At 50.2% G+C, this 23551-nt stretch overlaps 2 protein-coding genes across 5 annotated transcripts; one reads left to right on the plus strand and one right to left on the minus strand.

Annotated features, from left to right (window-relative positions):
* Positions 1 to 6346: 6346 nt before the first annotated feature.
* Ca9 (carbonic anhydrase 9) lies at positions 6347 to 12746 on the plus strand. The gene is made up of 11 exons (XM_070009441.1): positions 6347 to 6731; positions 7685 to 7714; positions 7891 to 8061; positions 8216 to 8358; positions 8440 to 8532; positions 9716 to 9782; positions 10881 to 11038; positions 11240 to 11375; positions 11509 to 11535; positions 11915 to 11996; positions 12352 to 12746. Exons 1-11 carry the CDS (start codon positions 6347 to 6349, stop codon positions 12416 to 12418), a joined length of 1359 nt encoding a protein of 452 aa, XP_069865542.1. The 3' UTR covers positions 12419 to 12746.
* A 960-nt stretch (positions 12747 to 13706) lies between these two features.
* Tpm2 (tropomyosin 2) lies at positions 13707 to 22066 on the minus strand. 4 transcript variants are annotated; one of them, XM_070009466.1, is made up of 9 exons: positions 21753 to 22066; positions 21226 to 21351; positions 17594 to 17727; positions 17382 to 17499; positions 17219 to 17289; positions 16676 to 16751; positions 16442 to 16504; positions 15888 to 15957; positions 13707 to 13864 (listed from the first exon to the last, which is right to left on the minus strand). In XM_070009466.1, the coding sequence occupies exons 1-9, from the start codon at positions 21864 to 21866 to the stop codon at positions 13782 to 13784; spliced, it is 855 nt and encodes a 284-aa protein (XP_069865567.1). In that variant the 5' UTR covers positions 21867 to 22066; the 3' UTR covers positions 13707 to 13781. The 4 variants fall into 4 exon arrangements, with proteins under 4 accessions (XP_069865567.1, XP_069865547.1, XP_069865576.1 ...); XM_070009446.1 differs by lacking the exon at positions 16676 to 16751 and adding an exon at positions 16992 to 17067; XM_070009475.1 differs by lacking the exon at positions 13707 to 13864 and adding an exon at positions 14575 to 14886.
* Positions 22067 to 23551: the final 1485 nt, after the last annotated feature.

Raw genomic sequence — 23551 nt, forward strand, 5'->3', positions numbered from 1 at the left:
AAGAGACCCCATTTCTACCATTTTGGACTCTTAGGAATCTGGGCCTCAAGCCAAGAATCAGGGGATTGTCAGAGTTCTGAGCTCCCCTCCAGCTCTGACATTCTAAGAATGCAAAGAATGGGAAAATGCTAGGCTTAAACCAGGGAAGAACAATGTGAAGGACTTGAATGGAGAAAAGTAAGAGTTTGGATCAAGACTCAATTTGGATCTGACTCAGGCCTCTAGTGACACCATATAGGGAAAGGGCTAGTTACACTGTCTCAAATGAGTGAGAAACTGTCCACATCAAGAACTCATGTATGAAACAGGACAGATAATTCCATGGTCATCCCAATCAATAAGCCCAGAAGTTGAGAAAAAGAGCACAGTGCCTAAGATACAGTTGTGGTGGGTATGTTTGAGTATGGAGCCATTTTGTATGTGCTTTGTGTGGGTGGGAGATGGGGCCAGGGAATAGAACCTATTGTAAGCTCAGGTGGAGCTACTCTGGAGGAAGATGATAAAGTTGAGGGGAGACACTGATGAAATCCTGTGTACCCATTTCAATTCCACTATACATGATGGATTAAATGGTGGCCCCAAAAGACAGGTCCATGTCCCCAAACCAGCCAATGGAATGTTATTTGGAAAGTAGGTCTTTATGGATACAATTAAGAGGGGGCTGGAGGGTGTGGTTTAACAGAGTTCCTGCCTAGCAAGTGAGAGTCCCTGAGTTCAAACCCTACTACCTCCAAAGAAAAAAATTATTCATAAGATCATCTTGGGTTATCTCAGAGTGTTAAATCCAATGTATAGTATGAATGGGACAATGAATATCTCGTAGAGACATTCCGGGACAAGAAGAGACAGCCACATAAAGGAGAAAGATATTGGGATTATGCCGTCACAGCCAAGAAGCCACCAACATCTCAAAGAGGCAAGGAAAGATTCTTCCCTAGGGTTTTGAGGGAGGGAGTTCAGTCTTAGCCTCCAGGGCTGTGCAAGAATAAATTACTGTTGTTTTAAGACACCTGGTTTATGGTAATTGGTTATAGCAGCCCAAAGAAGCTACTAATTCAGATTGTGCAGTGGACCAGAACTACAATTCAGCCTCAAGGCACCAGAATGGCTTTCTTTGATCTTTGTTCCCAATCTATGACTGGACAGAAAGGGACATCTCTCCCACCAGGGAATAGCTACTCCCTCTACAACCCTGAACTAATCAGAAACATATTTTAGTAAATTGTTCCTCCATATTTGAAGACACAGACCCACTCTGATGATCAGATATACTCTGCATGGGCCGCTGGGTATCCCAGTTGGTTAGTTTTGTGTACACTCTATCTTGACTTGGGGAAACTTAGGGCACAAGAACTCTGAGAACAGGGTTTGGCAGACACCCAGCTGTGAAGGTGTGATCAGGATCACAGTTCACATCTCCACCCAGGCCAGGGAAACAGCTACCCAGAGAGAGAGGTAAGAGAGACACACAGAACCATAGGAAAAAGCATTTGGAAAAATGAGTGAGCTGTAACATTGAGTGCCGTACCCATAGGCACTCAATCTGATCTTTTCTTTTTTTTTCAATGTGATCTTAAAGCTCTAGAGAGAAGTGCTTGGGAGATATGCACAGGGATATTAAAAAAAAAAAAAAACTTGACTGCTGTAGAGAACTATACAGAGATCCTGACATTTACAAATGACAACTAGGTGGATGCCAGTGGCTCATGCTACTCAGGAGGTGGAGAAGGGAGGATCATGGTTCGAAGCCAGCTGGGGCAGGAGACTCAGAAAAAGCCGAAAGTGGAACTGTGGCTCAAGTGGTAGAGCTCTAGCCTTCAGCAAAAGATGTTCTGGGACAGAGTCCAAGGCCAGAATTCAAACCCCAGGATCAGGAAGGAGGAGGAAAGGGGGGAGGGGAGAAAGGCAGGAGGGAGGGAGAGAAGGGGGAGAAGGAAGACTAAAATATTCAGAATATTTGGAAAAGAGAAAAATGTATAAAAGCTAAGATTTGTGTTGGGTAGTTACCCAACCATACCACTTCCACACTGTAGTTAGCATAGCACTTCTGTCTTTTCTGCACTTCTGTCCTTTCTGAATCTGTGGCCTTTCTTGTGTCAACTAGACTAACCTTTATCAAGTTTTTGTTTTTTTGTTTTTTCTGGTTGTGGGTCTTGTCTCAGGGCCTGGACTATCCCTGAGCTGTTTTGCTCAAGGCTACTGCTTTACCACTTTGAGCCACAGCTCCACTTCTACTTTTTGAGAGGTTAATTGGAGATGAGTCTCCTGGGGACTGCTGGCTTCAAACTGCTATCTTCCCATCTCAGCCTCCTGAGTAACTAGGATTACAGGCGTGAGCTTTCAAATTCTGTCTTGGCCCATCCAACTCAGGTATTCCATGTGTCTTCTATGTGTCAGGGTCCAAGCAGAGAGCTGAAAACACTGCTGGCCATCCTAACTGTATGCCAGATCAAATTCATGGACAGCTTTCAGGATGGCTGCAGAAAAGCAACCTAAAATAACATTTATGTGTCAGGGTCCAAGCAGAGAGCTGAAAACACTGCTGGCCATCCTAACTGTATGCCAGATCAAATTCATGGACAGCTTTCAGGATGGCTGCAGAAAAGCAACCTAAAATAACATTTTTTGTGTGTGCTAGTACTAGTGCTTGAACTCAGAGCCTTGAACTCTTGCTCAGCTTTTTCAATCACACTTGGTACTCTACCATGTATACCATGTCTCCACTTCCAGCTTATTGCTGGTTAACTGGAGATAAATCTTTCAAGGATTTGTCTGCCAGGTTACTCTGAATCTTTATTTTCAGATCTCAGCCTCCTGAGTAGTTAGGATTATAGGCATAAGCCATCATTGCCTATAAAAGCCATCATTGCAACCTAAAATCTTGTGTGTGTCTGTGTGTGTGCACGTGCATGCACATACATGTTGATGGGGATCAAATTCAAGGTTTTGTGCATGTTAGATGGGTTTTCTACTACTGAACTACACTTGCAGCTCAAGGAAAACAATCTACAATCTTTTACGATCTCCTAAGATGATCACTTGGAGGGCACCTGTTATTTCAGCCATACAAGTTTTGGTGTAAAATATGACAAACAAAGCAGATAACTTGGAGTGTCATACAAAATGTGATGCCACATTCCTAGGATAGTTGTAGATTGACATCAGGTTATTGACAACCACCTTGGGAATAGAGAAGATAGTTTAGTATTTTTCAAGAACCTGACCAGGAAATCTGCTCAATAATGGCTGATAAATAAAATATTGACTTATCAAATACTGGACCCTGCCCTTATGGATCTCAAGGTTATTAAAGCAGATAAAATATCATAAATCACCTTAATATGAATTCAAAGGTGGGAAAGGTTATTAAGGACAAGCGAAGAACTGTGGTAGCTCACAGGCACAGATACCATTTCTGGACTGGTGGTGGAGAGTTGGTTAAGAAAAGATTTCTAGGGAGTTGCCTATGAGCTGAGTGTTGAACAGAAGAGATTTAGACAACAGAGACTGAAAATATTTACCATCACAGGTGAAGCTAGTTGAAGTACTCAATGAATTGCCTTTTGAAATAAGGAATCATGGGATCTAAAAGGTCTCCGGAGAGGAGCTCAGATAATAGTGGACCTCTAGCTTAACCTGGAGTATTGGAGGAGCTCAATAAATGTTAAGTGTGCAGACTGGGATCCCTAAACAATACATTCTTGGTGTGCTCTCATTCTGCCTTATTACATTCAGTCTTCCCTCAAGTTCATGATGCTTTTATTCTCCTCCTGCTCCTGCTCCTATTCCTCTTCCTCCTCCTCCTCCTCCTCCTTTCTTCTTTTTCTTGCCAGTCCTGGGGGTTGAACTCAGGGCCTGGACACTGAGTTCATGAGCTTCCCTGGGCTTCTTTTTCTCAAGGCTAGCACTCTATCACTTGAGCCACAGTGCCACTTCCAGCTTTTTCTGTGTATACGGTACTGAGGAATGGAACCCAGGCTTCATGTATGCTAGACAAGCACTCTACCACTAAGCCACATTCCCAGCCCCCATGATATTCTTAGTAGTCCTCAGCATGATCTAAAATGAGACTGGCTTTGTCGTTCTCCTGCTCAAATATTTCATGACTCCCACTTGCCCATCCTTCCCATTTTTCTTTTCTTTTCTTTTCCTTCACCTCCCTCCCTTCCTCCCTTCCTTCCTTCCTTTCCTGCCTTTCCTTCCTTCCCTTCCCTTCCCTCCTTCCTTCCTTCCTCCTGCTGGGGCTCAAACTAATGGCCTGAGTGCTGTCCCTGAGCTTTTTCACTCAAGGCTAATGCTCTACCACATGAGCCAAAGCTCCATGTGTAGCTTTTTGGTGGTCAGTTGGAGATAGGCTCTCAGGAACTTTCCTGCCTGCCTACCTTTGAACTGTGATCCTCAGATCTCAGCCTCCTGAGTAGCTAGGATTACAGGCATGAGAAAACCAAAGCTCAGTCCCATTGTTTACTTTTTTTTTGGGGGGGGGGTCTGATTGTGGGGCCTGAACTCTGGGCCTGGGCGCTGTCCCTCAGCTCTTCAGCTCAAGGCTAGCGCTCTAACACTTGAGCCACAGTGCTACTTCCGGCTTTTTTCTTTTTGCTTATATGATGCTGAGGAATCAAACCCAGGGCCTCATGCATGCAAGGCAAGCGCTCTACCACTGAGCCACCTTCCCAGCCCCATTGTTTACTTTTACCAAAGGGGCTGCTACTTCTTTTCAAGATTAAGATCAAATTTTGCCAGCATATATATATATATATATATATATATATATATATATATATATAGAGAGAGAGAGAGAGAGAGAGAGAGAGAGAGAGAGAGAGAGAGAGAGAGAGAAAGGCAAAATTCATCTCTCTCCCCAATATATATTGCCACAGTAGTTTCCCTCACTTATAGACTGGAGCCTCTTTAAATAAGAACTTTTTTTTTTTTTTGGCTAGTCATGGGGCTTGAATTCAGGGTCTTGGCACTGTCCCCAAGTTTTTTGCTCAAGGCTAGTGCTCTACCAATCTGAGTCACAGCTCCACTTCTGGTTTCTTGGTGGTTAATTGGAGATTAGAGTCTCAGGGACTTTCCTGCCTGTGCTGGTTTTGAACCATGATCCTCAGATCTCAGCCTCCTGAGTAGGTAGGATTACAGGCCTGAGCCATCAGTGCCCAGCTCTTTTTGGATTTTAATTTTTTTTATTTTCTTTAAGTAGTTATACAAAGAAATTTCCATTCTACAAAACAGTATATGAATACGGCTTTTAATTTATTATCAAGCAAATGCTCCTGAAACCACATCCCAAGAGGACTCTCTTTTATTCATTTCTATTTCCCTAGTCCATAGCAGTGCCTGACATACAGTAGGTGCTACATAACTATGGAACACAAGAGCAGATGAGGCAGTGTGAATTAGATTAGCAGGGGCTGGGAAGGTGGCTCAGTGGTAGAGCGCTAGCCTTGAGCTGAAGAGCTGAGGGACAGCACCCAGGCCCAGAATTCAGGCCCCACGACTGGACCCACCCACCCCCAAACAAAAAGAACTAGATTAACAGAGGTGGCAAAAACTTGGGAGAAAAAAAAAAGATGTGCTCTGTTTATTCGTAGAGCACTTGCTTAGCATTCATCTGATCCTAGGTTTGAGTGCCAGCCTCACAAAATAAAAGTTCACCAAAAAATGAATGATGTAACTTGATTGAGTATGAGGGAGAGTAGCAGAAAGAAAAGTCTCTTGGGTAAGACTTTGAAGGAACTTGGAAGTCAGCAGATGATGTGAGGCATACTTTGGGAGACAATTCAGAGCCAATGACCAAGGAGGAGTAAAAAGATGAAAAATCCATAAATTGAGTTTAATCAGAGTCTTTCTCATGCACATACTCAGTCTCCCATTCATGTTCCGATTTGCTTCCTGCCTACCTGTCTTCCGGTCTACCTACTCATCCTCATGCTCCCCCAGCACCCTGCCCTGCCCCTTTACCTGCTCCAGGATGTGTACAGGGCTGCTTTCCCTCCCAGCCAGACAACACAGGAGCCCAAGTTTCTCTGTCTTCCCCCTTCCCTGCCTAGGGCTGGGAAGCAAGCCAGGGTTAGCTGAAGCTGGCTGGTAAGCAGTTGGGTTGTGCCAGGGAGAGCTTGTATAGTGCCAGGTGGTGCTAGGTTCCACGCTGAGCCTATGACCCTGATAACCTCTGCCTGCACACACACCTGCCCCTCAGCCCCTACCCAGGCTTTGGTATCGGGGAGGGGGCACAGGGCCAGGCAGACCCACGGGACTTTGGCTCCATCTCTACAGAAGGGCACACTGTGAGTCAGCCTGCTCCCCTCAAGGCTTGCTCCTCCCCCACCGGCTCCTGTTTCCGATGCACGTACAGCCCGTACACACCGTGTCCTGGGACACCCCAGTCAGCCGCATGGCTTCCCTGTGCCCCAGCCCCTGGCTCCCTCTGTTGATCCCGGCCCCTACTGTGCAATTGCTGCTATCAGCGCTGCTCCTGGTGCCTGCCCATCCTCAGAGCCTGTCCTGGATGCAGGGGGATCTCTCCTTAGGTGGAGGTTCATCTGGGGAAGATGATTCACTGAGCGAGGAGGATCTGCCCAGTGAAGAGGATCCACTTGAAGAGGTGGATCTACCTGGTGAGAAGACACCTGAAGTTAATCCTGAACCAGAAGATCCCCTGCATTTAGAGGATGTGCCCACTATTGAAGCTCCCAGGGATACTGAAGAGGTTCACAGGGATAAAAAAGGTAAGTGGTCGCCCACCTCCAAGTCTAGCCTTTGGCAGTTCATGCCCCCACCCTAGCCCTCAGTCCTGGATTGCTCATTCAGAGAAGCAGCCTGCACTTTTAACAGCAGCCCTTCTAGGAGATTCCCACACTACTAGCCCCCTCCTCCCTTTCAGAGTGAGGAGATGGCCAGGGAGAAGAAAAAGTGAGGTATAGCTGGAAGAGGGAAAGTTAGGGGGAGATTGGAGGAGAACGATGAGGAATGTGCAGAGACAGAAAAGTGGAGAAGGAAGAGCCTGAAGGGAAGGAAAAGGAGGGAAGGTGGAGGAGAGGGTGGGTGGGGTACCAGCGGCAGGGCAGGGAGGGTCTTAGAGATCACCTCATTCTCAGTCTGCAAGGGAGAAAGCGAAGCTAGGAAGAAGGAAACCACATGTGGAGGGAACCTGGGATCTGAACTGCCAAGTCAGGAACGTTGGGGAAGGAGGTGGAGATCAGAAAGGGAGAATGAGGAATAAGAAAAGATATTTAGGTCTGGAAATTTGAATCCCGCCCCTCCCCCCCCCCCCAGTGGTAGAGTCTCTCAGACAAAACACCCTTAGTGTCTGCAAACTGGGGGCTGGTCGCACTGCCTTTGGCTCTTCCAGCTGTGGTGTTACACTGGCTGCCCTCCGCTCTGCTCCGCACCTGGCCCATTTCAGGCTTTCTCCAAGCCCCCCCCCCCCGCCCTCCCACTTCTTTTTGGCGGTACTGAGGGTTTGAACTTGGGGCCCGGTAGGCAGGCGTTCCACCAATGAGCCACACCTCCCCGCTCCACGTCAGGCATTTCTGTCCCCTGCCGTGCCCCGGTAGAACATCCGCGCGTGTGCGCCCCTTGTACGTGGGGCTTGTGTGTGGACAGGGAACTGGTCTCGCTCTAGCCACAAGGAACGGACCTGGCTCTAAGAGGTGCCTATTAATCCTTGTCCTTTATGCAGGCGATGGTCACAGTCATTGGCGCTACCGAGGTGAGACGCCCAGCTCTGCACAGACTCAGTCTGGGAACCCCACTCTCTCCGGCTCTGTCCCAATACTGGTCCCGGGCGGCCCCCTCCTGTCCCCACCCACTTCCCTGATTTCCATTTTCTGCCCCAAGCCTCGGGGTCCCAGTGATCACACTTCTCCACCAATTCTCTCACGTCAGGCAGCCTGCCCTGGCCCCAGGTGTCCCCAGCTTGCGCGGGCCGCTTTCAGTCCCCGGTAGATATCCGCCCCGAGCTCGCCGTGTTCTGCCGCGCCCTGCAACCTCTGGAACTGCTGGGCTTTGAGCTCCCGCCAAGCCCGGAACTGAGCCTGCGCAACAATGGCCACACCGGTGAGGGGGTCTTGGGCGGGGCGTCTGGGGCCTGGGTGGGACAAGGCTAGACTTCTCGAAGCTGGGCAAACTGGCAGAACTTGGAGGCTGGGGGTTAGGCTGCCTCTCACGGACCCGCCGGGCAGCGTCCGGCTCACCTGCTGCTCCCACACAGTCCAGCTATCTCTGCCGCAGGGGCTAACGATGGCCCTGGGTCCCGGGCGGGAGTACCGGGCCCTGCAGTTGCACCTGCACTGGGGCACTTCCGATCGCCCGGGCTCTGAGCACACTGTGGACGGCCACCACTTCCCTGCTGAGGTGAGCAACCAGCTGGCCCAGAAGGGACACAGGGCCATGCCCATAGATAGGGCTCCACTCTGACTTTCGTGCCCTCTCCAGATCCACGTGGTTCACCTCAGCACTGCGTTCTCAGAAGTTAGCGAGGCCTTGGGGCGCCCCGGAGGCTTGGCTGTGCTGGCAGCCTTCCTGCAGGTACCAGGGGGTTGGTGCAGCACTCTCTCCGGCCTCAAGCCATCAGCCGCATCTACAGAGTTACCCACCCTGAGGCAGGCACTGGACCACACAGAGGAAGTCCACAGCCAGTGAGGGAGGCTGGCAAGATAGACGTTGCAAAGTATTCTAAAAGTGGGGTTCACTCCAAGGCTTCACTAGTGGGAAAGAAAAGGAATGCAGAAAAGAGTATGTTTAAAGACTCAGAATAAGATCCGTTTGCAGAATGGCAGATGCAGTAGGCTGCACCCAAGGACTTTTGTTTTTGTTTTTGTTTTCTCCTACTCATTACTACAAAATGCAGTAATGATCAACAATTACATGAGGAGGTGAGATACCTGCTTGGATCCCTTGTCAATGGCAGGATTACAGAACCAAGCGTTCAGATAAATGCTTCAGAAATGGCATGTCAGGACCACACTCCTAAAGTCAATACAGAGGTAGCATAAGTACAGGTGCATTACAGTGTTGGGGGGGGGGCGGTACCATGGAGTGCATGTGGAGGTAACCAGGAGTGAAAATCTAAAAGGTAGCAGAGCCAGTATCACAATAAATGGCACACTAATACTACTTTGTCCTCCTCGAGTTTGCCACTGAAAATCAGTCCATCAAGCTGTTTGCAAAGCAAGAATAATAGACTTTTAGCTGAATATGGTGGCTCATACATATAATTGGGAGGCAGAAATGGATAAGATTACAGTCTGGGATCAGCTAGGCAAAGAGCAAGACCTCATGTTAATAAGCCAGGCAGAGTAGTTTGTGCCTGTCATCCAAGTTACACAAGTAGCAATAGGAGGATCAAAGTACAGGCCAGCCTGGACCAAAATACATACATGCACACACACATACATACATGCATATGTATATACATACATACATTCATACATACAGAGATCCTATTACAATAACTAAAATGGAGGACGATTTGGAAGCATGGCTTAAGTGGTAGTATACTGGACTAGCAAGTATAAAATCCTGAGTTCAAACCCCAGTATTGGGGGGGATGAGGGAGAGAAATAGACTTTGAGTAATAAGGTTCTATGTTCTCTGAGCCTTCTCATAGGTGAGTAATAGGGAAGAACTATGAGAAACACACTGCATGGTCAGGCCTCCAGCTATGACCTTAGATGAAGGTATCAGTCTGTCTTGTATTGTCATCCCCTAGGAGGGCCCAGAAGAAAACAGTGCCTATGAGCAGTTGCTGTCACATTTGGAAGAAATCAGTGAGGAAGGTCAGTTTGTGAGTTGCTGTTAGGAGGGAGAGGGAGGGTTGAGCTGTGAACTGGCTTTGATTTTGAAAATTGTGAAGCTGACCAGAGGCAAACAGGAACAGGCAAACTACTGCTCGCAGGCTTGATGGCTCAAACCCTAAAACCAACAGAAAACAAAATTAGATTAAAAAAAATAGAAATATAACAACAACATAGTGCTTGGAACTTCAAGTTAAGTGTCTTGGAAGTCTTTTCAGTCAACCCAGGTCACTTTAAATGTCACTCTGCTGGATCTTTAGATCTTTGCTAAACTGGCAAGAAGAATGCCTTTGGAATTTTTGTGTCTACTTTTTATAGTTATAAATATTAAGCTTATTTACAAGTTATTCAGTCTTTCTCTGTGTGTGTATGGTACTGGGGTTTGAACCCGGGACTCCAATTTGCTAAACAACCACCACAGCAAAGCACTCTTCCACTGAGCTATAGCCCAAGCCTCATTTATTTTTAATTTTTGTTGCTCATGGGACTTGAACTCAGGGCCTAAGTACTGTCCCTGAGCTCTTTTGTTCAAGGCTAGTGCTCTACCACTTTGAGCCACAGTGCCACTTCTGGTTTTCTGGTGGTTAATTGGAGTCTCATGGACTTTCTTGCCTGGGCTGGCTTTGACCTCAATCCTCAGACCTCAGCCTCCAGAGTAGCTAGGATTACAGGCATGAGCCATCAGTGCCCAGCTCTTACGTTTATTTTTTTCTGGTAGTACTGTGATTTAAACTTAGGGCTTCCCGCTTGCTAAGCAAGTATTCTACCACTTGAGCCATGTTTCCAGAGGTGTTTTTTTTTTTTTTAATTCACTTCTGGAATAAATCAGAGGTCTACCATCTTTTGTTTGTATGCAAAATAAGAGTGAAGACTGAGCAAGGTCTCCAAGATCTCTTCTCTGAGGCCTCTTCCACTCCTTCTGAGTTATGTCTTGCCGGGAGTTATGGAAAGGAATCACGGAGAGTGAAGTAGTCACCTCAGGGAGTTAGTTGGTTGGAGGGTGAGGGTTAAAATCCTTACATGCCAGAGCTTCATGGACAGGCTCTCTAGGTGAGACACCAACACGAATCCTGTCTACAGGCTCACAGACTATGATCCCAGGACTGGATGTATCTTCACTGCTGCCCTCTGACCTCAGCCGATACTTCCGATATGACGGGTCCCTGACGACACCCCCCTGTGCCCAGGGAGTCATCTGGACTGTTTTTAACCAGACAGTGAAGCTGAGTGCAAAGCAGGTAAGTAAGGCTGGGGCATGATACAACACGCAGGAGGTGCAAGGGTGAGGGGATATAGGGTAAGATGATGACAGATCCATGGTCTGTGTAGTGGGTTGGAGTAGATGGAGGATGGGCCCTGAGTGCTGGCTGGCGAGGGGGCCTGGGACTGTATATTTTTTGCTATGAGTTGATCTGTGCTTTCTATCTTGCCTTCCCTAGCTGCACACCCTCTCTGTTTCTCTATGGGCATTTCCTGACTCCCGGCTACAAATGAACTTCCGAGCCACACAGCCTTTGAATGGGCGAATGATCGAGGCCTCTTTCCCCGTTGTGGCAGACAGCAGCCCTGAGCCAGGTATAGCTTTTGGGGTCCCACACTGTCATATCCTGCTATACACAAGTCCCTTCTCCTTCTATGTCTTTATTATGCTTGAGTCTGCCACTGGTGTTCATAGTCCCAAGCTCTAATGTTTCCTTTTTCTCTTCAGTCCACGTGAATTCCTGCCTTGCTGCTGGTGAGTCTGTGTCCCTCTTGTTCCTGTTACTGGGGAACACCTCTTGGTAACATTCAGCCCCAGAGGCTAGTCAGACCAACTCTGCTATTGCACCCAAATCCAAGATGATAGTCATGTATTGTGACCCCAGTGGGGATTTCTTGACTGTCCCCAGGGCTTAGTGGAGAATGAAGTTCTAGAAATATCCTAGCATACCTCTCCCCAAACTCCTCTTTGCCCTAGCTGTTAGAAGGAAATGGTGATTTATTCCTTCTCATGTACTTGCCCCATCCCCAGCTGTCCTCTTCTGGAGATTTAGATGAGGCACCACCACTGAAGGGGGCTTGGAGGGACCCATGTGGGCCATGGCCTTACTATGTACCTTCCTTCTCTCTCCTAGGTGACATCCTGGCCCTAGTTTTTGGCTTCCTCTTTGCTGCTACCAGCATTGCCTTCCTGGTGCAGATGAGGAGAAAGCTCAGGTTATTTACTAAACCTTCTCCCAGACTCTGGACTTTATGCAACTTTCATGCAAATAAGCTCATCTAGGTCCAGTTTTCTGATTACCATTTCTTTCTTTTCTTTTGTGTGTGTGTGTGTGTGGTGGGGCTTGAACTCTGGGTCTGGGTGCTTTCCCTCAGCTCTTCAGCTCAAAGCTCGCACTCTACCACTTAAGCACTACTTCCAGTTTTCTGGTGGTTTATTGGAGATAAAAGTCTCACAGACTTTCCTATCTGGGCTGGTTTTGAACCATGATCCTCAGATCTCAGCCTCTGGAGTAGCCAGGACTACAGGTGTGAGCCATGGGTGCCTGGCTGATTACCATTTCTTGTATAGACAAAGAAGTGGGACCAAAGACGGTGTTGGCTACAGCCCAGCAGAAATGGCAGAAACTGGAGCCTAGAGGCCTTGACCTTGGAGGATATTCAGAGAAGCCAGCTGAAAATTCTGAAAGAATCTGGAAATCTCATCCCATCCTTTATACAATTCCAAGAAATTGTTTTTCTTCATATTTTCCCCTTAAACCACTGCAATGGAATCTTGTACTGTTAGGACAAGACTGGATCCAACTCTCAGATTATTATTATTTTTTTTTGAGACAGGGTCTTACTAGGTAATGCCAGGTTGGCCTGGAACCCATGAGTCTCCCATCCCAGCCTCCTGTGTATGCTTCTACCTTTAGCCCTCTGGGATTATTTTTACAATGTTTCTAATAAAGTATGTATAACAAAGTTATTTTTGTTCTTCAAAACTGGGGTGGCCTTTTAGTTTGTTATTGCTATTGTAACAAGTACCACCATGAACTTCCTGGTCTTTGACTCTTGTAGTTCTAGAGGTTAGAAGTCCAAGAGGAGCTTAATCCCAGTGTCAGCCTGTTCTTAGGGCAGAATGTTTCTTGGCCTTGTTTAAATTCTAGAAGTCATCTGTGTTCTGTGCTTATTTGTCCCTCCTCATATCCCTCTCGCCTCATTTCCATGGTCATATCTGGTTATTGCCTTTGGATTTCTTTTACTCCTGATCCTATCCTCTTGTCTTTGCCACCTATGTGTGCTGCCACACCTGGCTCTTTTCTTTCTTTTGTAAGATTCCTTGTGATTACTTTGAACCTGCTCTGTTAACCTAGGATGATCACATCTCAAATCCTTTACTTTGTCTCGAAGGTGCTATTTCCCAGTATACAGTGTAGACATCTGTGGGGAAGGGGAATTATTTTGCCCATCATGTTATCTACAAGGGGGCAGGTGTAACTGGTATTGTTGGAGTGGCTTTGTATGCATGCATATGTGTATGGAGAAGCAGTATGTGTTGAGAGGTGGGGTAGACTATGCTAGACTTAAAATCACATTGAGAAGCCAGATGCAGTGCCTTATACTTGCATTCTCAGTTATTCAGAAGGCTAAGGATCAGGAGGACCACAGTTTGAGGCCAATCTGGTTTTTAAAAAAAGGCAATAAAAAAGCAAGACTACCTCAACAAGCTGTGTGGTGGTTCATTTTGTAATACTGGTTATGTGTAGGTAGGACTGTGGTCCAGGTTGGCAAAGGCCAAAATCATGAGACCCTATTTGAAAACTAAAGCCCAAAGGGCTGTGGACAGAGCTGAAAAGGAGGTCCGACTGCAGAGTCAAAACTGGCCCTATTCATTTAGGGCTCATTCCAATTTTACTACTGAGCAAAGACAGGCATTAAAGGTCCTGGGATGCTGGTATTATCTCTTTTATTGGGGTGAGGCAGCCACTGTAGCCTGTGGGGAGGCAGGGCTGGACCTCACAGGTTGTTGAGTTCCAGCAGGGTCTGGTCCAGGGTCTGGTGAATCTCCACGTTCTCCTCCTTGGCACTGGCCAAGGTCTCTGTGAGGGGAAGCAGCATGTGAGCAGGGGGAGGGAGACACGGACAGGGCATGATCACACAGACATGGAGGAGGTTAGGAGACACAGAAAGACACGAGCTTTCAGGGACTTGAGGGTCCCAGGGCAGGAGCAAGTGGATGGATGAACAAAGCAGACACAGATGCTTCACTTGAGGCCTTAGGGTCAAGCAGGTGGGTTGGGGAGGCCTTGTATCAGAAACTGAATTTTCCCCTCCTCCTCAGAAAGGTTTGGAAAAGAAGGAAACAGGTCTAACAAAGACTGTGCCAGGAAAGGGAGGGTCAGACAGACAGAACAAAGGCAGAAAACAGACCTGCAGCTGCAGTGAAAGCAACAGTGCTGACCTCCAACACATTCCCGAACTTCATTCCAGACCTCTCATGACCTTCTTGCCCTTCCTTTGTACCTCACTGTCCCGTCTGCCTTGCAGTTATTCTGTTAGCTCCTGGAGCCCCAGCTAAGTGTCCTGAGCCAGCGACAGAACCAAAGGGGTGAGAGTGCTGGATGGGGTCCCACATGCAGCCGTGAGTTAGAGGGGAACAGATTGGGAGTGCCGTGCAGAGGTCACACTTTTGTGGGAGGGCTCAGTGCAGTGCCAAGTGTCACAAGACAGTGGGTGAAACCAGGGCATCAGGTGGAAACCAGTGCTTGGTGGCAGTGATGGAGTGCTCTGTGGAGGTATGAAAACAGTATGGAGACCAAGTTCAGAGTTTATTAAGTAGCAGAGGGGGTGGAGGCCAGCCAGTGGAGGAGACAGTGGATAGAAGAAGGAAGCCAGTGCCAGAGTGGGTGTGAGGTGGTGGGGCCTCTCCCTAGGCTGCCCCCAGCCTGGCTGTGCCAATCTGTCTTTCTCTTGCCTGTCCCTTTCCCTGAGAGAGAATGGAAAGAGGGAGCAAAGAGGGCCAAGGCGGCACATGGTGCTCAGAGAGAGGTGATGTCATTGAGTGCGTTGTCCAGCTCCTCGCTGATGGCCTTGTACTTCATCTTCTGTGCATACACTTCATCTGGGGGGAGGGTTTCCATGGAGGGGGACCAGGTAGGAGTGTGGGGGAAGGGAGCGGAGGGAAGGAGGACAGGAAGGAGAGAAGGTGATGGAAAGAGAGAAGAAGAATCAGACAGAATAAGAGACAGAGGCCAAAGAAAAAGCCAGACAGCTGTCAGGGCTCCCTTCTCCCCTTTCTCTGTCCAACTCTCTCCTGTCTCCTGTTCTCCAATCAGCTTCTCCCTATAGAGCATCAGCCTACATCCCAAGAGTCTGTGGGCATGGTGCGCTGGACAAGCAGGCATGCTTGCTTAAGTGAAATAAAGAAGGGAGTTTAACCAGAAAGGCCAAAAGTCCTAACTGGAGATACACCAGTGCTTGCTTGAGAAAGCCAGATGCAAGAAATGTGGGTGTTAAGTTATCAGAATAAAAAGGAAAGGTATAACAATACTGTTGATAATAGGAAAAGAATCACAGACTTAGCAAATACCTGGATGTCTGTTTTTGCCAAGGGTAGCTTAAAGTAGTATATCTTCCACTAATGTCATGCAAAGTCAGACACTAAGTCAGAATAGCTTTCTATTCCATAAACAAGTCTTGGTGATATGATTGTATAGTACTGCCCATGGAAATAGCCATTTGTTAGACCAGAGCTGCTCCAAGTGTGGCCGGAAGACTAGCAGAATCGGCATTACCGATGGAGCTTGTCAGAAATACCAATTCACCAATCTAAAGTCAGCAAGCACTTTGGGGAACCTGTGGAGTTTTTTGAACCCAAGGTTTCCCAGAATTCTACTGCTGAGCTGCACCCCAGCCCTCAAGAGCAGGTCATTTTTGTACATGCTAAATTCTGAGAAGCAATGGAGTTGATGTACTGTACTCCCCTACTATTCCTTGAATGGTAGACCTAGCCCAAGAGAGGGTGTGGAGTCCAGGGTAATTGATCTAACCCTAGTTTATGGGATGGGGAGATAAGAGACAGGCTGAGAGTGACAGCGGTGTGGAGAGGACTATCCCTTTTACCTTCCAGGTCATCAATGGTTTTCTCCAATTTGGCCACAGATCTTTCAGCAAATTCTGCTCGGGTCTCAGCCTGGGAATAAAGGTGAGATGAGGGATAGATGAGATGAGGCAAAGAATTAGGCCCGCCCAGAGAGTTCCCCCTTCTCAGCTGGGGATAGTGGCTCAGGCAGGTAGTTACTTGGGAAACAGAAATCAGGGAATTTTAGCTTGAGGTCAGCCAGGCATAAAAGTTTGTGAGACTCCATCTTAATCAATGATTGAGCATGGAGTCACGCGCCTATCATCTCAGCTATAGGAAATACATAATAGCTGGGCACAGTGGATGCCTGCATCCCCAGTGACTCCAGGAAGTACAAACAGAATCACAGCCCAAGCTTGCCTAGGCATAAATGGAGACCATCCCTTGAAAATAACCAATTCAAGCTAGAGGCATGGCTCAAGTGGTACAACACAAGTGTGAGGCAATCCCTATCCCCCCAAATTCTCTTGCCACTGGTAGTCTCTACCAGGAGAGGGTAGCTTGAAGGAAGACTGGGAGCTGAAAAGTTTCTCACCTCCTTTAGCTTCTCCTCCAGCAGTTTGATCTCTTCTTCATATTTGTCCTCTTTGGTGGAGTACTTTAAGGGACATACAGATGCCATCAGCACATCACCTCCTTGATCATTCATCCACGGAGCCCTCAGGCTCCTCCTCACCTTGCCTCTGTTGAGTAGCCCACCCTCCCTGCCTTGGCCCTCCCCTCCCTCCCCTGTAGGACCCCATCCTCACTGCCCCTCTACCCCCTCTACCTTGTCCGCTTGGGCCTCCAGTGATTTCAAGTTGTTGGTAACAATTTTCAGCTCTTCCTCTAGGTCCCCACATTTACTGCAGGGGTGTGTGGCAGGGTGAGGTGTGAGCGCGCAGGGAGGCGACAGTGAGGGTGGCACAGTGAGGAAGGGGTGGAGGAGAGAAGAGAAGAGCCAAGTGATGAGAGTGACAGCAGGCAGAATTCAGAGGCCCCGGGCCCTCCCTGGACCCCTACAGGTAAGAGAAAGCAGCTGGAGATGCTGAAATGGAGGAGAAGGTGAGCCAGGAAAAGGTGCCATTGCCCAGAGAGGTCACTACCTCCTCCTCTGAGGCCATCAAGGACTTGAGGGCCTGGTCCATGGTTCGAAGTTCCTCCTCCAGCTGCCTGGCTCGGCTGGGGGCATCAGGCATGGGTCAGAGGACAGGATATGTCCCTATGGCCCCTATGGCTTGGGAAATGGCCTGTCTATTATGCAGGGTACCCCATAGCCATGGACTCAGGCCAAGTTCCAGTGGTTGCCACCCCCCCGCAAGGGTCTCCTCACCTCTCAGCCACCTCAGCTCTCTCTTCTGAGCGCTCCAGCTCTCCTTCTAGGATCACCAGCTTCCTGGCCACCTGAGAGAAGTGGGAGAGAGAAATAGGTAAGTGGTGATCACTGGGAGTATACGGCACTTGGGAGTAGGAAGGTAAGGGGCCATGGTTCTCACCTCCTCGTATTTGCGATCTGAGTCTTCAGCAATGTGCTTAGCCTCCTTCAGCTGCATCTCCTGCAGCTCCATCTTTTCCTCATCCTTCATGGCCCTGTTTTCGATGACCTTCATTCCTCTGAGAGGCAGGGAGAAGGGTATGTGGGGTAAGCACCAGCAGAGACAGGTTCCTTCCCCAGTCCTTGATCCACTCCTCAGAACCCCGTGCCCACCTCTCGCTCTCATCAGCTGCCTTCTCAGCCTCCTCTAGCTTCTGCAAGGCTGTAGCCAGGCGCTCCTGTGCACGGTCCAGCTCCTCCTCTACTAGCTGAATGCGGCGGTTCAAAGAGGCCACATCTGCTTCAGCCTGTAGATCAAAAGAGGTCAAAAAGCCTTTGTCTGCCGTGAGTGAGAATCAGACAAGACTCTAGAAGATGGTAAGATTCTCCTCAGGAGGAATCTAGGCTCTACTGGATGTTGGTAGCTCATGCTGTATACTAGCTATTCTAGAGGCTGAGATTTGGAGGATTTATGGTTTGAGGCCAACCTGGGCAGAAAAGTCCTTGAGATTCCATCTCCAAAATAATCAACAAAAGCCAGGATGAAAGCATGACTTCTGAGTTCAAACTCTAGTACCAGTAAAAGAAGGAAGGAAGCAAGAAAGAATGAACCTAGACTCCCTGGCTTCTAGACTTACAACCTGATTTTCCCCTAACAACCTTCTGCTTACTCAGTGCTTTAACCCCAAACCTAGATTCCTTGACCATCTCCACACCACTTCTGTGGGCCTCTTCTGGCACTGTGTGTGGTGGTTGTCTTCAAATGCTGAGGCAGACCTGATTCAGAGAAGAGCCTTGCCCAGGTAAGGGGGTTAGTATCAGGTCAAGCCAACTTCAATGCTGCTAAAAATGGCCAATCACAGAATCAAGCTCAGTGATGTCAGCAGTTGCCAGGCAGATTCCCAACATGGGATCCAAGCCAGGTCTACAAGGGACACTCATGGCTCTAGCCAGGGGCTTCCTGCCAAGGCCAAGAGACAGCTGGGGGTAGTGTAAATGACAGATACTCAGTCTCTGGTCTTGCAACATGGAAGCAAAACCTCAGACCTTTTGGAGAAGGTCCACGAAAACTAAGGATACCCTGAGAGAAAGACACAGGGCAGGATTGGAGGTGTGGCTCAAGTGATAGAGCACCAGACATGACCAGAAAACTTAGACCAATCTAGGTTCAAGTCCTGGCACCAAAATAAATAAATAAAAATACAAGGCAGATGGGCTGGGAAAGTGGCTCAGTGGTAGAGCGCTTGCCTTGCATGCATGAGGCCCTGGGTTCGATTCCTCAGCACCACATAAGCAAAAAGAAAAAAAGCTGGAAGTGGCACTGTGGCTCAAGTGGTAGAGCACTAGCCTTGAGCTGAAGAGCTGAGGGACAGCGCCCAGGCCCAGAGTTCAGGCCCCACGACCGGACCCCCCCCCCCAAAAAAAACAACAAAGCAGAGCAAGACCAGCTTTCACAAAGGAAACTAAGAGCAGAGTGCGGTTTAGTGTTAAGAGCACTGGCTTTGAGTCAGACTGTCTCTTTGGGCCACAGATCAAGCACCCAGCACTTGTTATACAAACCTTGGGCAACTTATTTAGCTTTTCTAATCCTCAGTTTCCTCCTCCATAAATTAAGTTCCTACTCAAGGCTAAGGTAAAGCAGTGCTTCTATTACTCAATAAACAGGATGATAAAACCAAACAGGTTCTCTATCTCTACAGATCCACTGAATTGAGGTCCAATGGGGAGAGGTCTTGGGAGTCGGTCTGTCTGTCTATCTATCTGATGATAAGGTAATGTATGGAGACCATGAAATAACACACACTTGGGCACACTGCTTACATAAAGCACACACTCAATAAATGTTAGATGGCCCTGTTTCTCCCTCAAAGATAAAGATACAAGCTGGGTGCTGGGGGCTTACTGCTCTAATCCTAGCTGCTCAGGAGGCTGAGATTTTAGGATCACGGTTCAAAGCCAGGTGGGGCAGGAAAGTTGTGAGACTCTTCCAAATAAACTACTCAAAAAAGCTGGAATTGGTGCTGTGGCTCAACTGGGAGTGTGCTCACCTTGAGCAAAAGCAGCTCAGGGACAGCACCCACATGCAGAGTTCAAGCCCTGGGACCAGCAAAAAAAAAAAAAAAAAAAAAAAAAGATAAAGATACAAAGACCTCAAAGAGGTCTATGAGGGAAAAAGAGGACCAGTGTGTTTGGGTGGGTGGGGGAAGCGGAGATGACTGGAGGGGTGGAGCTGAGTGCAGCAATGGGGACAGAGGGCATATAAGGCTGGTCCTGGAGGCACTTCAGGGCAGGAGAAACAGCACCATATATAGAAAGTGGATTATGACTTGTTGTTCAGGTGCCTACAGTACCTGGAGCTTGGCCACGTAGAGTGGCAAGAGACTATTATGGGCCCAGGGCCCAATGACTCAGTGTGGAAAGACTGTGGGGAAACATTGGTATGGGGAAGAATGTCTCTGGGGTACAACTCTAGAGATGAGATTCTGAGACTGGAAACCTGTTTTTGTGGTGGTTGGGGTACACATGACTGTCAAGTCTGGGAAATCCTGGGGTCCTCATCACAAGATTGACATTCACCATGACAGCTCTCTAACCACAGGATAGGATCTTCCATTCCCCTCAGGACAAATAGGAAGTAGGAGAGAAGGGAGAAACTGAGGAACTGTGTAAGTTAATTACTGTGCCCAAGGTCATACCATAAATCTGAGCTGTGTTTCCTATCCATTCCTGGCACTATTACTCTGCTTCCCAGGCTCTGTCCTTGGCCCCTACCCCTCCAGCCCCCACCCAGCTCCTTGGGTTTCCAGTCCTGCCTCCAGCTGCACTGGGCCTTGGTTATTTATAGAGTGTCAGATGCCCAGGGTCGTCTTTGCTAGCAGCTGCAGGTCAGTTTTCTCCCAAGTGCCAGGGCTGGTGGAGAACCTAAAGTGGAGGCTGGAGGTCAAAGCAGCCCAACCCTGGGGGTGGAGGGTGACAAGGAGAATGGCCAACACAAACAGGAATGTTATCTCTGATGCTGAGGCCACCACAGACTCCTCTTAAATTTAAAACAAACACGAGTGGAAGACAGAGAGGAAAACTGAGACAGGGACGGGTGAAAATCCACATGCAAAATCATATGATCATTTTCCTATTAAGGTAAGGGTTGGGAATGGCAAGTAATAGAGATGTCTGATTGGGATTGTGGGGGTGGGCAGAGATATCTCAGGGTAAGCAGAACCTGCCAAGGTAGCAGCTTTGGCAGTTGTGGCTCTGTCCCTCTGCCCGGTGGCCTGGCACAGACCCGAGGCTGACAGCTTAATGAGGGTAAATGAAGAGCCTAGAACCTGAGCTGAGGCCTCAGGGCACAGCAGGGCTGCTAGAGCCAGAGGTCAAAGCTAGGGAATTTCTAATGGCTTCTTAGGTGTATAACTCAAGTGAGGGCCTCTTTGTGGGATCCCTTGCCCTCTTTCTGCCCCCTACCATCTCATACTCTCACACACACACCCCAAATATAGCCACAGTTTCCTCTCATTTTCAGCAGGATTAATTGAGGGAGATGGTAAATTCTCCCACCCCCACCCACAGGATGACTCATGAGTTGATCACTGTACATTCTAAGAGCTGGAACCAGAGGGAATTACAATGCTAAGTCCTAGGGGGAAGTGGTAGGTGGTTTTGATTTACCCACTGTCCAGATTGTGTAAGCCTGCCCTAGCTGGGGTTAAGGAAAGGAAACATGTATGTTCTGGTGCTGGGGAAGTCCCCTTTCTCTCTTCTAGCCCCAGCCTGGACCCATCCCCGGTGTCTCCCAAGTCTCCACTCACATCGGTGGCCTTCTTCTCAGCCTGCTCCAGTTTCTCCTGGGCATCCTTCACTGATTCAGAATACTTTTCCACCTCGTCTTCTGTCCCCTTTAGCTTCTTCTGGAGGGCCTGCTGCTCTTCCTCCAGCTAGGGAGAGGACAGTTGGTCAGCCAGGCCTGGGTAGGAGCCCAGGAAGTAGAAAAGAGTGGTCAAGGTGCTAGGAGATATTTGGAGGCGTGGGGGGGGGGGGTAGGGGAGAAGGATAAAAGAGGGGACACCCAGTCGGGGAGGTTGTGGAGTTGTTAGGATAGTTTCCAGCCCCGAAGGGCAGGAACCACCATTGCAAGGACAGGAGTAGTAACTAGGAGCTCTCCAGGCTACGGGAAGATGAACTGTGGGTCTGCAGCTAGGGCTGTGAGGGTCCGGTGCAGGCCCAGTCCCTACACGGGGTGGGAAAGGGCCTTGAAGAGTGAAGCCCAAGGCTGGGGCGCCGGGCTTGTCTGAGGCGGGGAGAGGCTGTACGGGAGGCAGGGGAGGCAGGACCCCACCTGCTTGCAGCGGTCCTCCGCTTGCTTCTTGTCTGCCTCGGCCTGCTCGGCGCGGTCGATGGCATTCTCCTTGTCCAGCTTCAGCATCTGCATCTTCTTCTTGATGGCGTCCATGGCTGCGGTGGGGGGTGGGCCGGCCGAAGGGCGGTGAGGACCGGGCGGATTGGGCTTGCTGCGAGGACCGGGCTCACGGAGGCCGGAACGGGAAGACCCAGGGGGACTGGGATGTCCCCGCCGCGCCGGCGTCTAAAAGGCGGGGAGGGACCGGGCGGAGCCGGGGACCTGGACCCTCCCCCACCGCGGCCCAAACCTTGTAGGGGCAGAAGCAGCTCGGCCCGGCCAGGGGGCGCGGCCGCCCCCCTGCGCCCAGCCCTCGGGGCGGCCCCGGAGCCCCGCCCCTGCCTCCTCCCCCTCCCTCGCAGCCAGCCGTCGGAAGGCAGAGATAGCCCACCGCGGAGAAGTCCTGGCCCGCCGAGGGGAGGGGACGCTGGGGCTGGGGGCTCTGCGTCCTGAGTGACAGCCGGGCTCCGGGGCAGCTGCGGCTGGGGCCCCGGGGCTATTTCGGGGCGTGAGCTCACGGCAGCTGCCTGGGCCCGGGGACCCGAATGTCCTCCCCCACCCTCAGCTGCAGCCGCAGCCGCCGCTGCCCTTAATTTAGAAGTTTCTAGTAAATCCCCCCCCCCCTCCTCCGGATTGAATGTCTCTTGGGAGGGCGAATCGCCTCCGTGCCTAGCGTGCCTCAGTTTACCCTACATTCCAAACTCCAGATTTGCATTACCCACGTGTTTAGGGGTAGCAGTCTCATGGGCTTGGGGAAACTGAGGCAGAAGGCCTGCTGCCCCCACCCCCACCCCCAGGGCGTCCCTTCTTAGCTCCAGCCCCTGGAGCCAGTCCCCCCCCCCCCTTTCTCGCGCGCCTGGCAGATCGGGACCCAGCTCCTAGCCTGCCCGCCCCACCCCCCACGTGCCCCGCATACTTTCCACGCGCCGGCGGCGGCGGGCGGGACCAGGCGCGCTCCCCGCCCCCACTCCCACCCGGGACGCGTCCTCCCCGCCCCCTGGGGCTCCGTCTGCCCCCCCCGCCCGCCGCCGCTCCGCGCCCCCCCCGCCCCGCCCCTCCTCCCAGCGGACGCGGCTCTCCTTCCCAGTGGGCCAACTTTACGCCGAAATTTCTTTTCTGCCCTTTTTTGGGATGTTTCCCCGAGGGGAGGCGGAGCCGGGCTGGGCGGAGGAATGGGGGCTGCGGGGCGTCGGGAGCCCGGCGCGGACGTGGGTGTATGGGGGGGGGGAGATGAGATCACCCCCCAATCCGAGACCGCACACGGCTCTGCGACCCGGCCCTCGGGTCGGGAAGTCTGGGGCGCGGGGCGCCGGGCGGGTCTGTTTTCTGTCTTCCACCCCGGGACGGGGCGGAGGGCGTGGGAGCCCTGGGCGGAGGGGTGGGCGGCGGAGGGCGCCCGGGGCGCGGCGGGCTGCCTGGACCGGCCTGCTTCACGTACAGACCTGCGGACCCCGCACCCCATCGCTTTGTGTTCCTCAACCTCCGTGCAAGGCCAAGGGCCGCTTCCGCCAGTAGCCGGTGCTAGGTCCGGGTGGGGCGGGGTGGGGCGGTTATTGGGCTCTCACCGCCCTCTATTAATACTGAGGGTCCTGCGTCTCATGAATTAGGTTCTTCTTCGAAGTCGGCTTTGAGCCTGCCTTTTGCCGGGCTCCCAGTTCCCAACCGACTCTTTAGTTCCCCAGCATCAGCTGCTTGCATTGGCATTGCTGCCAATGTGCTCTGTTGCTCCCCATCCCTCC

This window comes from Dipodomys merriami, unplaced genomic scaffold (genome assembly GCF_024711535.1).
Source record: "Dipodomys merriami isolate MVZ:Mamm:240054 unplaced genomic scaffold, mDipMer1.0.p SCAF_11, whole genome shotgun sequence".
Classification (NCBI taxonomy): domain Eukaryota; kingdom Metazoa; phylum Chordata; class Mammalia; order Rodentia; family Heteromyidae; genus Dipodomys; species Dipodomys merriami.

Coding starts and splice junctions, on each gene's coding strand:
- Ca9 (XM_070009441.1), top strand. CDS start 6,347: ATGCACGTACAGCCCGTACACACCGTGTCCTGGGACACCCCAGTCAGC. Junction 8,359..8,439: donor GCCACCACTTCCCTGCTGAG/GTGAGCAACCAG, acceptor TGCCCTCTCCAG/ATCCACGTGGTTCACCTCAG. Junction 11,376..11,508: donor AGACAGCAGCCCTGAGCCAG/GTATAGCTTTTG, acceptor TTTTCTCTTCAG/TCCACGTGAATTCCTGCCTT.
- Tpm2 (XM_070009466.1), bottom strand. CDS start 21,866: ATGGACGCCATCAAGAAGAAGATGCAGATGCTGAAGCTGGACAAGGAG. Junction 16,752..17,218: donor AGAGCTGAGGTGGCTGAGAG/GTGAGGAGACCC, acceptor ACACCCCTGCAG/TAAATGTGGGGACCTAGAGG. Junction 13,865..15,887: donor AACCATTGATGACCTGGAAG/GTAAAAGGGATA, acceptor TTCCCCTCACAG/AGACCTTGGCCAGTGCCAAG.